The 13,387-nt window shown below is 40.4% G+C and overlaps 1 protein-coding gene across 7 annotated transcripts in view; it reads right to left on the bottom strand.

Moving 5' to 3' along the window:
• Nucleotides 1–7,559: 7,559 nt before the first annotated feature.
• The window catches only part of PLEKHA7 (pleckstrin homology domain containing A7), a 151,424-nt gene continuing 145,596 nt past the window's right edge, over nucleotides 7,560–13,387 (bottom strand). For 4 of the 7 annotated variants that reach the window (XM_035120130.3, XM_035120139.3, XM_060275967.2 and 1 more), the window contains 2 exons: nucleotides 13,209–13,311; nucleotides 7,560–11,335 (listed from right to left, as the gene is read on the bottom strand). In XM_035120130.3, the coding sequence (XP_034976021.1) occupies nucleotides 13,220–13,311 (92 nt within the window). In that variant the 3' untranslated portion in view covers nucleotides 7,560–11,335; nucleotides 13,209–13,219. The remainder of the gene's footprint in view (nucleotides 11,336–13,208; nucleotides 13,312–13,387) is intronic. The other 3 variants (XM_035120148.3, XM_088653362.1, XM_088653366.1) reach the window with 2 other exon arrangements.

Here is a 13,387-nt window from a genome sequence, read left to right as displayed (position 1 = left end):
CTTTCCCCTGCCATAGTACATAGTAATCAAGACAGATCAAGTTAATTTGGTACAGAGGCTGAGAATCCTACAAGGACCTCTTCCTCCTCCTGGCAGTAAAAATATAACAATTATATTTGGCTGCTTTTTCACAACACTCCACTCTGTCATTTTAGTGAGCCTAGTATGGAGGACTACAGTCCAGATACAGATTTACCTAATTTTCTCAGCATTCTTACTCCCAAGAGAAGTATCTCAGTTAAAAGGAAGGAAGGAAGAAAGGCTTCCAATTGCCAAGGGAAAACATGTTCTCACTGTGAGGGAGACCCTGTGGTCAAAAAGGAAGCTTTTAGAAGGTGCTCTGACTTCATACAACATTTCTAGAATTTTCTATCTACTGTTCCTAAGGATTCTCAAAAAAGTTTTATTTCAGAAAGCACAATTTTAGGGCAGCATCAAAGCCACAGGTCGTTCTAAGGCTAGGGTTGGGGAATTCACATCAAAAGATTGTATGCACACTTTAGTTCTCATGGCAGGAGGACTGCTCCATGGAAATCTCCTGTGGATATGCTACAGTCCCCAGAAGAGATTAAATTATGCACTGAAGCTGCCTCTATAAAATGTAGCAGACAAAGAGACTCGGCACCACTGGTAGGCTTCATAATCAAAGCTTCACATCATGGTTTGCTTTGAGTCCTTATGAACTGTCAGGAGAAACTTGAAGTAGGAACCAAGTGTTCAGGAAACATGGAAAGGCCAGGTGGTATATTTGATACGAAAAAGCAATATACTTTCCCCTGAATCTTAAAAGTCCTTTGCATATGGCATCTGATAAATATGTGGCCCACTTTATACAGTTATTGACCCACCTTGATAGTCATGTTGAAGATATACTTGAGGTCAGAAGGATGGCATAGAGTTGAAAAAAAAGGTTTATTTATAGCTAAGGCCACAGGGAAGAGTGTTAGGAATAATATGTAATCTGTGGTCTTAAGAATCTTCCCCGTCCATTATTTCACTGTACATTCTATGAAAATATACTATATATTAGATAAATAGATAATATAGTAATTTAGTCTGGTTTTTATATTTTATATTTTTTTAAAAAAATAATTACTGAAACTAGTTGCAAAGTAATGATGATTGTGTCACTCATTTTTTTTCAAACAGTTTAGGCTGTTTGAAAGTTTAGCTCTTATAATTATTTACATTCTGCACTTTGGAATACAAATTCTTTCCAGGGCTACTTCCAAGTAAAATAAAAATATCAGTAATAACATCGCAATAGAACAATGCAAGTAGGCCTGTACAAAATGGTGCAGCAGAGTGTGTTATGAAGGGTTCCAGTCAACCAGCAGGTTCCAGTTTACTTCATTCAGTTCCCTCCCCTCCCCTAACTGGATTTCAACCCACCCCCACCCCCCAACAGACAGTATTCCATGCCAGTGAGCATACTGGGTACTTAAGGGGCTATTTCAGAGTGTGTGTGTTTTTGTTTTCAATCTGTTTTCCCTCCCCCTTAAAGCATTGATCCCTTGGGTTGTCTCTTGGTTTTTTTTGCATTACTGCATTCTTTGGGGTCTGAGGTTGTTGACACCACCTTGTTTGTAGGGGTTGTGGTGGTGTTTTGGCTACATAAGGCTAAGCCCTTGGGAAATGAATTTGCTTTCAGCCTGTTCCAAGTGAGACCTGAAACATCTTCCATTCAGGATTCCATTCAGTGTATGCTATTCCCCCACCCCAACAATCTGTCACCATCCCATCACCACTCAGAATGCAGCCCTCCTTGACTTGCTTTTGTGGGTTCTTTAGGACCTACCTCTCAGCGTGCACACAATACTTTTTTAGGGTACTTCCTGCACCACAGCTGGCTCTGTGGAACAGTCCCGTTGACACACAAGTTTTATTTATATTCTTGCCTTTTCATCCTATTATTTTGCAGTTGATGGAAGATAGCTCTGTTGGGGAAGTGGACAGTCCATCTTAATCAGGCTATGGCATCTTTGCCTGCCGCCTTGGCTCTTCTCTGTTCCTGGCCATAGGGGCCGGATGGGCGGAGCAATCTCTGAGCTATTATTGCTGTACCTCCCTTGCTCTGCTGTTCATATTAAATATGTTCATCTGCTTTGTTATAAAACCAAAGGAAGACAAAATGAATTTCCTCTAACTCCAATCAGTCCCAAACAACATGGCTCATAGTCAGGAACTTGTACTGTACATAATATCTGGAGGACATGACAGTGGCTTCCCTGCTCCAAATCCTACCTTCACACAAACGGGCATCCTACTTACATTAGCTAAGGATCACCAACTTCACTGATTGATATCTTTGACTATATGGATGAAAGTAACATCATCATCATTACCATCATCACCACTAGTACTACTACTATTTCCATTTGTGTGCTTTCCCCCTTAAATATGACCAAAGCAACCATAAGATTTCCCCAGAACAAAACAACACAAACCTCAGGGACAAACACAGTTCATTGTTAAGTTTGCCCTTTTACCTGATTTATGTTACCCATGAACTATGGCTGTACCGCAGAGCCACTGCCCCATGTAGTTTGCCATATCAAAAACGGATATTTTTATTACAGGTATTTACCATGCTAGCAAGAATCACCTGACATACTGAATATCTTTGTTACCAGCAACCTAAGAAACACACTTTGCAAAGACTCCACATTTCCCCTCCATATCTCCATTCTTACTCTTTTTGTCTCAGGTACACTGAAAAATGGGGGTCCTATTAATTCACATTCCAATTTTAACATATTTAGTGTTTCATTTTTTTCCCTGCTTTATATTTAAATAAATCAGACACCTTAATACTTTTCTCCTTTGTCCTGTGCCTTAATGCCTTTATGAGACTCAGTGTAGCCCACAGGCTAACTAAATGGGCCTTGAAGAACATTTATTCCAACTGTTGTGAAATCTGTTGTTATTTGAGGAAAGTTCAGTACAAGCATGTCATGAATTGTTAGCTGTCAAAATAGTCAATTGGAGTGGCTGATATCTTTCAGATACCTTTCTGTGATTCCAAAGCAGCATGCTAATGTGACACGCAGGAGTATAAAGTTCTCTCTCAAAGCATCATTTGACATTTTTATTTATTCCACAGGTCAAAAGGTTTCTATTTCTCCATACCATGATACTCCTGCAACACCTCCGTTTTCTTCCTTCCTCTCAGACTTACCTGTAGTTTAAAACATTCAAACTGTGGCTGCAGCACAGAACACCTCTACAGACTGTATTAAAAATGCCCTTTAAAAATCCTAAAGCTTTGAACTAAAAGAAATATCTCAAGAAGTTTTCATGGAAAGTTCATCTCAGTTGGTTCAATTCAGCTACACTTAGATGCACCTTTTCAAATAATAGAAAAAAGTGTAAAGAGGTCAGACCCAATCAATACACTTGTTCAAACAGAATTCCAGGCACTGTGATGTATGTACATTTTGTGCTCTTCCTTTGTACTGTTCCACTATGAAGAAAGGTTGCTTTCACTAGTAGGCAATAAAAGTCTTAGCCTTTTGAATGCAGCTAACCAACCAATAGCAATGCATAATGGGCAAAAACATACAGCAATTTTTCCATGCCTCCTCTGTACTTCTTATAACTATGTAATTCAGACACAAACTGCATTAGCAAATGTTTTAAAATACAGAAAGACAAACAGAAATCAGAGGACTGGAGCCTCAAAAGCATGCCTTTCCAACATCTGAAGTTTGTGTCTTAGTACTGATACTATCTCTCAAGTGTACAAAATAAATTGCTATGAAAGTCACACACACATTTTTTGAGAAAGCCATTCAAGTGGGGAAAAAATCCTGGGTGAAGCTAACCCATTAGCTGTCAATACATTTGCTGTTTATTTTGGAACCCGTAATATTAATATTAATATTGTTTTCCTGGGATTGGCACGCATGCTAGAGAGAACCGGGAACTCATTTACCATAGTTAACTATGATCAAAGCCACAAGTGTTACTGTCCATAGTTCCAGTAGCGTATTGTTTGCTAATAGGTGGAAACAAGAACCATTAAGTAACAGTACACATTAGTATGAGCCTGGTCTACGTGTAAATACAAGACACTAATGGTAGTAATTGGCGGTCCCATAACTCCCAAACTATATTTAAGAAAAGCAACGGCAGATAGAAAATTCTGTGGGGAGTGAGCAAGTGCCAGAAAGTTTATGCAAACTCTAAACAACTTTTCTCCAGTCTCGCAAGCGGGTGAAATTGTGAGTGGAAGGGAAACAGGAAAATACTTCCAGAATTTGTTGTGTGCTTCTGAACTCTGTAGGTCCTTTGAGTTGGCCTTGGGCCAAATCAAGCTTTTCCTAACAGTAAAAGATGGCCACTGGAAGAGGGGACAGGTAGCTATGACTCGATTGATGGAGGATTTCAGTCGGCTCTTGAAAAGAATATTTGGGCCCCAAGTACTGTAATAACCACAGAATCTTTTGGGTAAGGCACTAAATAATATATTGGATGAAACTGACCACCTGGATGACCATTGTACTTGGTTTCAATGCAGAAACTGCCTGGGCCATGACCTATGCCAGGTGAAAGACAAGAGAGTAGGGCCAATCGGAGTCTGCACCATCCTAGGAGGCAGAATAGCAAAGAGGCACTTTTTCATACCCTGGCTACTGCGAGTGGTTGGGCTGTGGATGAAGTGATCATTACACTGCTACATTAAGCCCTAGTCCAGCTGGGCAGGTCTTTGGATTGCTGCCTAACATTCAATGAAAGCAATGGGGCTTAAAAAATAAAACTATTACCAGGTATTCAACAAAACTTCCTCTTACAAACACCCTAAATTTGTTCTGTGTTTCCCCCCAACCCTCAACAGCAGATCTGGAGTGGCATCGTTAGAATAGTAGAGGGTAAGGAAGTTCCACTGAAGTAATACCCATCGCTAACTTAGACCACAAACCTTTGAGTTTTGGGGAAGCATTATGATATAATCAGCTCATTAGCCCAGGCCCCAGGGAATGTATCTTGCTGTTGCCCTTTGGGTTGTGAGGTGGCTACAATAGCTTGCAGTGTCATGGCACGGTATTCCCACGGCTGGATTGTCCAGTTTAAGTTTCACCTGATGGCACTATAAAAGAGTATTTTCTAAGAAGCTTAACTTTGAGCTTCCCTTCACCACCTCTGGATATTTCATTTACACAACATTTACACACATACCTAGTTCTCAAATAAAGCGGTCTTCTCATTCATATTGTGCCATTCAACAGTTCTGAGTTTGATCAAACTCAGAATTATCCACAGTGTGAAGCAAGACATTGTGCAAATTGGCTGTGGGTCCCTTGCTACTGACATATTTAAAATTCCAACCGGTTGCCTTGCCAGACATTTCTTTGGTTAATGCCTTATGCCTATTACAGGACCAGGGTGTTTGTGTAACACATTGCCACAATTACAAATGAAGACTGACAAGTTTCTGTATACACAATATGCATGTTATTCTAACTATTTAAAATTCACATTAAATCAAGTGTCAAAAAGATGGTTACTCACAGTAACTTAGAAAAGAAGCAATGTTTAGGCTGAAGTAAGGCTATTTAAAGCAAATTTGATGAGTTTTAGACACAACAAAGTACTTTCCTGTGATGCAGTCTTGGACTGCAACCTTATTCACATGGGAACAAGGCCCACTGAGTACATCTGAGTATAAGATTACTCTGTTAAGCATCAGATAACACATTTGCAGATTTGTATTCTAAAACTATGCCTGGTATGACTCTAGCAATTATTCACATGCACAAGTGTGTGTTACTGATAAGTACAGTGGAACCTCGGTTTATGAACACCTCGGTTTACAAATTTTCGGTTTACGAACGCTGCGGGCCCATCTGGAATGGATTCATTCACTTTCCATTACTTTCAATGGAAAAGTTAGCTTCAGTTTATGAACGTTTCAGTTTATGAACAGACTTCCGGAACCAATTACACCCATGCTTCGGGTTAAGTACGCTTCAGGTTGAGTACTCCGCGGACCCGTCTGGAACAGATTAATCCACTTTCCATTACTTTCAATGGGAAAGTTTGCTTCAGTTTATGAATGCTTCAGTTTAAGTACTCCACGGACCATCTGGAACAGATTAATCCACTTTCCATTACTTTCAATGGGAAAGTTCACTTCAGTTTATGAACGCTTCGGTTTATGAACAGACTTCCGGAACCAATAGTGTTCATAAACCGAGGTACCACTGTACAAGAAAAGTGGGGGAAGACTGATATGCACCCTGGAACAGAATGCCGCAGTGCAAAGTTTCACATCTTCCAGAAACTTAACACAATAATTCAAAAACAATAATTGTGGCTGCATACTAAGTATTTATGCCACAAACTGGCAGGACACTGAGGAAGGGGAGGAGGATACTGATGAAGCGTGTAGCCACAATTGGCACAAACTGGGACAAGCTGAAGATAGGGAAGGAGAGGTTGGGGACTTTGGAGGTACTCACAGGACATTGGAGGACATCGAAGGTGCAGCTGACAGTTCATGGGAGCCAGAGGAAGGTGCCCTCTAGGATACTGAGGCAGGCAAGGGAACACAGCCCAGCACACTAGTGGACCAGGTGAGGACCATGAGGTTCGTTAGGTCTGGGAGGAGGTTTGTGGTCCCTCAGCTACATTAGGCTCAGCACAGGTGAGGATCACATGCCTCGTCAAGTGGAGAGGCCTAGCTGCTCAGCTGGAGCAAACTCGGGCAGCAATCAAGACTGAGAAGGAGAAAGGGGAAGCAAGGCAAAAGCCTCTGTCTGCTCAGCTCTCTCTGCTGAAGGGCCACAGCTTGGCAGCGTTGGGAATGCCACTGGACTGTGATTTTGGGACTGACCCCCAGGTGTTCCAACCCTGGATCTTCTGCAAAGGCGGGAACCTGGCCTGATGGTTTGACTTTGGAACTTGCTCTTTGCATTGGACTTGGACCTGTATTTGACCATTTGGACTGTCTGCCTATCTAGCGTTGCCCTTGCGACTGTGTGCACTATCAGGACTTACCTCGGGGTATGCCAGGGTTCAGGGCAATTTATTTAGCACCACAGTGACCAAGAACAGAGAAACAAGAGCTTGACAGTATAGGATAATACTTGAACAAATATAATCAGTGATACATTCAGTTGTATCTGCAACCAACCCAAAAGCCACTCTGGAACTCATGAAAGCTCTGTGTAAATTATACCATATCCTATTGAATGCACTTAGCCATCCTGTGAGTTGCCCAAGACCACCCAGCAAGGCTCTAACTGGGGCTCCTACATCCAAATCCAATTTACTGCTCCCAAATGCTATTTTGCATTATGGAATCACCTCTTCCAGCAGTGCAATCTCTATGATGTGGTGATAAAGAATGAGCCAGGAGTTGGAAACACTCACCAAGCACTACAGCGTTTATATGAACAATGAACATATTAGGGATGGATTCAAATCCTGCTGTTCAGGAAAACCTCTCACTGAGTTTATTGTGGACTTGAATCAGTGCTAGTAACACCAGTAACTAAAAGTCAAGCCAAACCGAGCTCAAATTAGATGAACCATATCTGAACATCCAAAGGCAGTTCCAATGTTATGTTAATAGTTTAATATGTACACTTACATTTTACCCAAACTGTTACATTTTATTTAAATTAATGTTTTCTGGCAAAATATTTATTTCTACATTTTAATAAAGGCAAAAATAAAATAATTTCATTTTGGCAAAATGTTACAGACTTGACATAGGCAGTATACAGTTAGTAAAAAATAGACTGCATTTTCTAAATACATTTCTCAACAATAGCTTCCAAGCATAGTCAAAATAGAATAAGATTTTTTTATTTGATAATTTTAAACACCATCACAGTTACTTTTTTGATAAGAGCAATAAGTTAGGTGGAGACTGAGGATTGAATCTAGACTTTTACCTTCCACAGATGGAAAGGCTGCTTCTGTTTATGGAAGGCTTTGATCCATCCGATGGATCCCAGTAGCAGAAAGAGGCAGGTGACGTTTTCCAATTTTTCCTACCTCCTGCAGGTCTCCCAGCCCTCCAGAACAGTGTGGGAGGTGGCACTGGGGGCCACAGAGGGAATTGCCAAAATTTGTCCCCAGCATCTCTGTCTTCAACAGGAGAAGCAAAGTCTGGATCAAACACTTTAAAATAACTTACCAATATCTTACTAAGGGGGGGGGGTTCTTTTTGTGAAACTTTTCTTCAAGCTAAATGGCAACTGCCCTTAACAAAAGGAAGTGGAAAACTGTAATTGTATTAGAATGGATTTGTTACCACTTCAAGAGATACAGATAACAAGAATGAGTTTGAGAAAAAAGGTTAAAGCCACTACACACATGGGTTTGTCTTACAGAGAGAGAATTTATGAGTAGGAAAAATTATCTACCCTGTCACTTGTGAAATGTACATTTTCCCACAAGTATACAGGTCACAGGTCGAAAAACACAAAGTTGCAAAAGAAAGTTGTTCTTTAACACAGACATGCTTTTAGCGTAATCATATCTAACTTCTTCCTCAGACTAGCTTCTGCATCTCTTTCTCTCAAAGTATTAACAAATTAAACCAGCCTAACCCTACCCACCACTTCCTGGACACTTGAATTTGTCACATTTATTTTGACCATTCCATTCCAATAAAATGTGTGGGAATCCAGAGAGCTTATCTGACCACACCAAAAGACCTGCGTGCTCCCCAGGAGGACTTCACTGAATGGCAGCATCACCTCATTAGTTTGCCATGCAATGCAGGGAACTGCTGTACAAAAGCAAAAACAAAGCAAGTCCTGTTCGCACAATGTCTTCTGCTAGTGCAACAAAACTTCCCCTCTGTTTCCTTCTGCATGTCTCCCCATCTGTTCTGGACAACTCCCCCCCCTCTGAAACCAGTGGAGGTCCTTCCACAAACAAAGACAACTTCACTGGCTACAACCTGTTTATCTCCAGTTAGTCTACATCTCTTATCTGGGAGGCTAACAGGGCAGTGACATCCTAAACACATTTTTGCACACATTTAATGCCTATAGCGCACCCCAAATATACTGTAAAACTCATTAATAATTGCTAATGCTAACAAAGCCTGTAACTGACTATGGAACCTCATGTTTTCCCCCTTTTTCATCTACGAGAAGGCCATGTTCTCCATTGTTCACATAGAATTTTCTCAGAAAAGAGACTGGAAAGATTTTGCAGTTGCAGACTTCTGCATCATGGCAAAGTACTGCAACAACTAGCTACCAATATATATACTGCACTCCCCACAGTATGGCCACTCAGACAGCCTCTACACTGCAAGTGTTCTACACCAGTAGATCTGGAACAGCTTACAATGTGCCTATCTAACACTGCTTAGAGATCTTCATGAGTCTTCATTGCCGCTGGATATTCCTAGTGGCAGCTGGGGGGTGGGGGGTGGAATGCAGGCTGTCCTCAAAATGAATAGGTTGTTTGCAGCAAAGTCCATGAAGCAAGTGTAATATGTAGACCAGCAGTAAGGCATGTCTGCTCATCCTTTGGGTGTGGCGGTGTTGTGGCTGGGTCCTGATGCGCCACGCCACACTCTGGAGGAAGCCCTGTTTGTTGGGGGCTTCCCAGCCGGCAAGGCAGCCAGGCCTCATCTCACTGGCTGGACCTTGGTTTCAGGCCTGCCCAAATTCAGCCAATCAATGGCAGGCCTGTGAGGTGGACACCTCCCTGTGGGTGGGCTTGTGGAAACTTCGGATTCCCCCAGGTCCGCTCCTGGGAAATAAAAGGCAGCCTGTCTCGGCCTTCTACTTGCAGTTCTAATGGCTTAAACCATCATTACAAAATACTTCAAATGAGTTGATATCATTCTTGCATATCTTCTGTATAAAAGGAGTGCACTATAGCAGAATGCCGCAGTAAATATGACAATGCACTGAATTATGTGCGAATTCATTTTGAACTCACTCAGTATGAACAGCGCATTGGCTGTTGCAAAGCACACACTATTGAGTACACACACACACATTTTCAAGTAAAAAACCACCAGCATCTCATGAATTCTTTCTCCAGTTGTGCCAGCCTTTTGTCCAAGACTCAAGAAAATATACTTGAAAGTTTTAGCAAAACTGAGGGCACCACGTGAATTACTATACAAAGCTAAAAACAACTGATAGCAAGTCAGTTTTTTTGCTTTTTTGTTGTTGAAAATGTTAATTAAAAAGAATATAGATGTAAAATTATATATTCTATTAATATTTGCATTGTTCACTTTACATATTTCAGTTTCCATGAATGATTCAGTCCCACCTCAGGTGCAGCACCCATGTGCAGAATAGGGCTCAAAAGACCAGTTTCTCTTCACTCCCTCTTCTTGTCTTTGCACAAGCTATTACTTATAGGGAATTGGAGGTCTCCCTCTCTGCATGACACAAGTTATTCAAGCTCAGAGCATGAGTAACTCATGTTTAGGCAAAAAGAGTGAAAGGTGCTCCAGATCTCACATTCCACTTAATGGCCAGTCATGCTTTTGCTCTTAAGGAGGGAAGTAGGGAGAAGGAATAGAGGTTCTATTGACCTATATGACAATCCTCTGTAGTTCACAAGTGCTTCATCTGCAGTGGGATAGAAACCAGATCACATTCATAATATTTCAGTGCCCACACCCTAAGTTAAAGAGAAAAATATACATTTGAAATAGTAACTGGATAATGTTCGCTTGGACTAAGCTACGTAATAAAAGGACAGTGACATACAATTATTAGCAATGTTTTGTACCTGCCTTTTGCTGTTTGCATGGGATTCCAGAACCATTGAAATTTTGAATATTTTAGTAAAAGTTTATCTGACTGATAATCAGTAGTAACAAATGTATTATAAACCCTGAAAAAATAGGAAAAGATTTCATTATTCCTACCTAAATGTTATGTGCTTCCAAAAATCTTTTTCAAAAAAAGAAGCTAAAAACATCCACCTGCCTTTATTGCATGCATCCAAACTTTTAAATGAATGCAGCCCTTTAAAAAACTCAACCAACCACAAGTCATATATAGTTTCTAAAAATACACTGGCTCACAATCCGGCACTTTAAAGCATTAGGACCTATTAACATCAACAGGAATTGAATGCAGTTGATTGTGCAGGGTTGTAACCAATGCCAATATACAATGTCAATATATAATATAGTATATTAAAAGTGCTGTTTATATAAACAATTGTTCTTTTTTTGTACAAAACTCTTCTGTGCAGTTATTATTTGTAATGTGTGTTCAAATAAAAAACAAACAGGAGAGAAAGCTAATGTAGGGAAGTCTTCCTCCTCGCTGCTCTCTTCTTCAGGTTGTTGTTACGGTTTATATCAGGGATCAGCGTTCATTTACTGCTTTGGCTAGTTTGAAGAGAAACAATGAAGTTAGATATTATTCTAACAGGTTTAGCACACACATCCACAAAAGGATGAATTCATCAATATCCTTTAACAGCATGCTAATGGATGTTTCATGAACACTAGATGCTTCAGAAAGTTTGTAAATGTAAATGTTTGTAAATGTAGCCCAATAAGCATACTGCTTACAATATACCTTGATACTATTTAACCAATACAATCAATACATCAATACTTTTCCTGTTCAAACTAATTGTTTTGCTTCACCTCTAAACTGAAGTTTCTTAGTCTTTGAAGAAGGAAAGAGGATATTATCAGTGAAGCTGAAGGCTTGTTTTGGTTACTTTCACTTATTGAGATATGCCTATATGTGAAGAACACTGCCCATAAAACCTTTAAAACCATTTTGATTAAATATGGTGGTTTTGGTGGATTAAGAGTATGCTAAAGTGGGGGGCGGGGGGGGCAGGGAATGTCCATCTCATTCCCATGGCAGCTTCAGGAATTCCTGAATAATGTCACAGTGATTTATTTGTTCTTTTTAATATCCCCCCTCCCTCCCAAATAGGAGCACAGAGCAACCAATGTCATAAAACAATATACAGTATAAATCACAAAAACATTTAAACATCTTCAACAATGAAAAATACCTTCCTCAGGCCTGGACAAATATGTGAGTTATGATTGCCCTCCTAAAGTAAGGTCTATCTCATTTTGACAAACCATTTTAAAAGAAGAAATTGAAAAGTTTAAGTCTGGGACAGTGTAAACAGTGGCTTCTGGGCCCTTGTCAATATTTTCTTCAGGTGATTTCCTAAGATTTAACAGTTAAGGTAAAGGGTGTTGCGACGCTCATCTCGCTCTATAGGCCGAGGGAGCCAGCATTTGTCCGCAGACAGCTTCCGGGTCATGTGGCCAGCTTGACAAAGCTGCTTCTGGCGAACCAGAGCAGTGCACGGAAACGCCGTTTACCTTCCCTTCCCGTCGGAGCGGTCCCTATTTATCTACTTGCACTTTGATGTGCTTTTGAACTGCAGGTGGGCAGGAGCTGGGACCGAGCAACGGGAGCTCGCCCCATTGCAGGGATTCGAACCGCCAACCTTCTGATCAGCAAGCCCTAGAATCTGTGGTTTAACCCACAGCGCCACCTGAAGATTTAACAGTAAAGCGCTCCAAAATTATAAATACGGTAGTGCTCATAACACAAAGTTCTTTTGAAATCTTACACTTTTTGTACTGATACTTATCAGTCTGCAGAGTGAGATATTCACAGTTAGATCCTGCCAATGAAGGAACCCTTAAAATTATAAATTGTGATCCCTCAATTCATGGCAAAGATTTCTCATATGGAAAATTATGGTATGAAATCAATGGGTTAGGAAAATGACAGAAAGCATTTAACACACAACCATCCCCCCCCCAGCTATTCTCAGTTAGTTTGTAATTTGCTGAAGGCTTTTTCCTAGACCCAACCCACCAGTAGTATGTTTCATACAGTTCTAATTTTCCCATTTAACACAGGAAGGGATTATTTGTGCCATTTAGCACATGTGCTGCATTAGATACCTTTTTAAAGGTGTAATCTTTAGTAGGTTGCTGATGAAATGCCACATCTAAACATTTCTCTTTAAATTTTACATCATGGTGATGGGGCAATCAAAACCCCAAACTCACAGCAATTACTGAACATTTCCATGAGCTCATCTATATTTCATAAGGGAATTTTTAATAGCAGGAGGCAGGATTCTTTTAGATCACTAAAGTCTGCATGCATTAATTGGGATTACGTTTACACTTAAAGATCAAGTTAGCTACCAACAATGTTAAAACATACAATTAATGACAAAATAAGCAGCCAAGAGCAGTTAGTTCTTACTTTCAAGATGCTTAGACAAATGTGTAGTGAAATCCATTGCTTAAGGGGGGTGGCTGAGGTACAGAAGGTGAGGGTGCTTTAGATGGATAGGTCAATTGCGGAGCTAGAAGGGATCATACAAAGGAATTAGGCACCGTGATTTTACACTCACACACAGCAGACACGTGGGCTAGAATACA

Source organism: Zootoca vivipara, chromosome 1 (genome assembly GCF_965207765.1).
Source record: "Zootoca vivipara chromosome 1, rZooViv2.hap1.1, whole genome shotgun sequence".
Classification (NCBI taxonomy): Eukaryota; Metazoa; Chordata; class Lepidosauria; order Squamata; family Lacertidae; genus Zootoca; species Zootoca vivipara.
The sequence above is the reverse complement of the archived record's forward strand: the minus strand, read 5'-3'. Positions and strand labels throughout refer to the sequence as shown.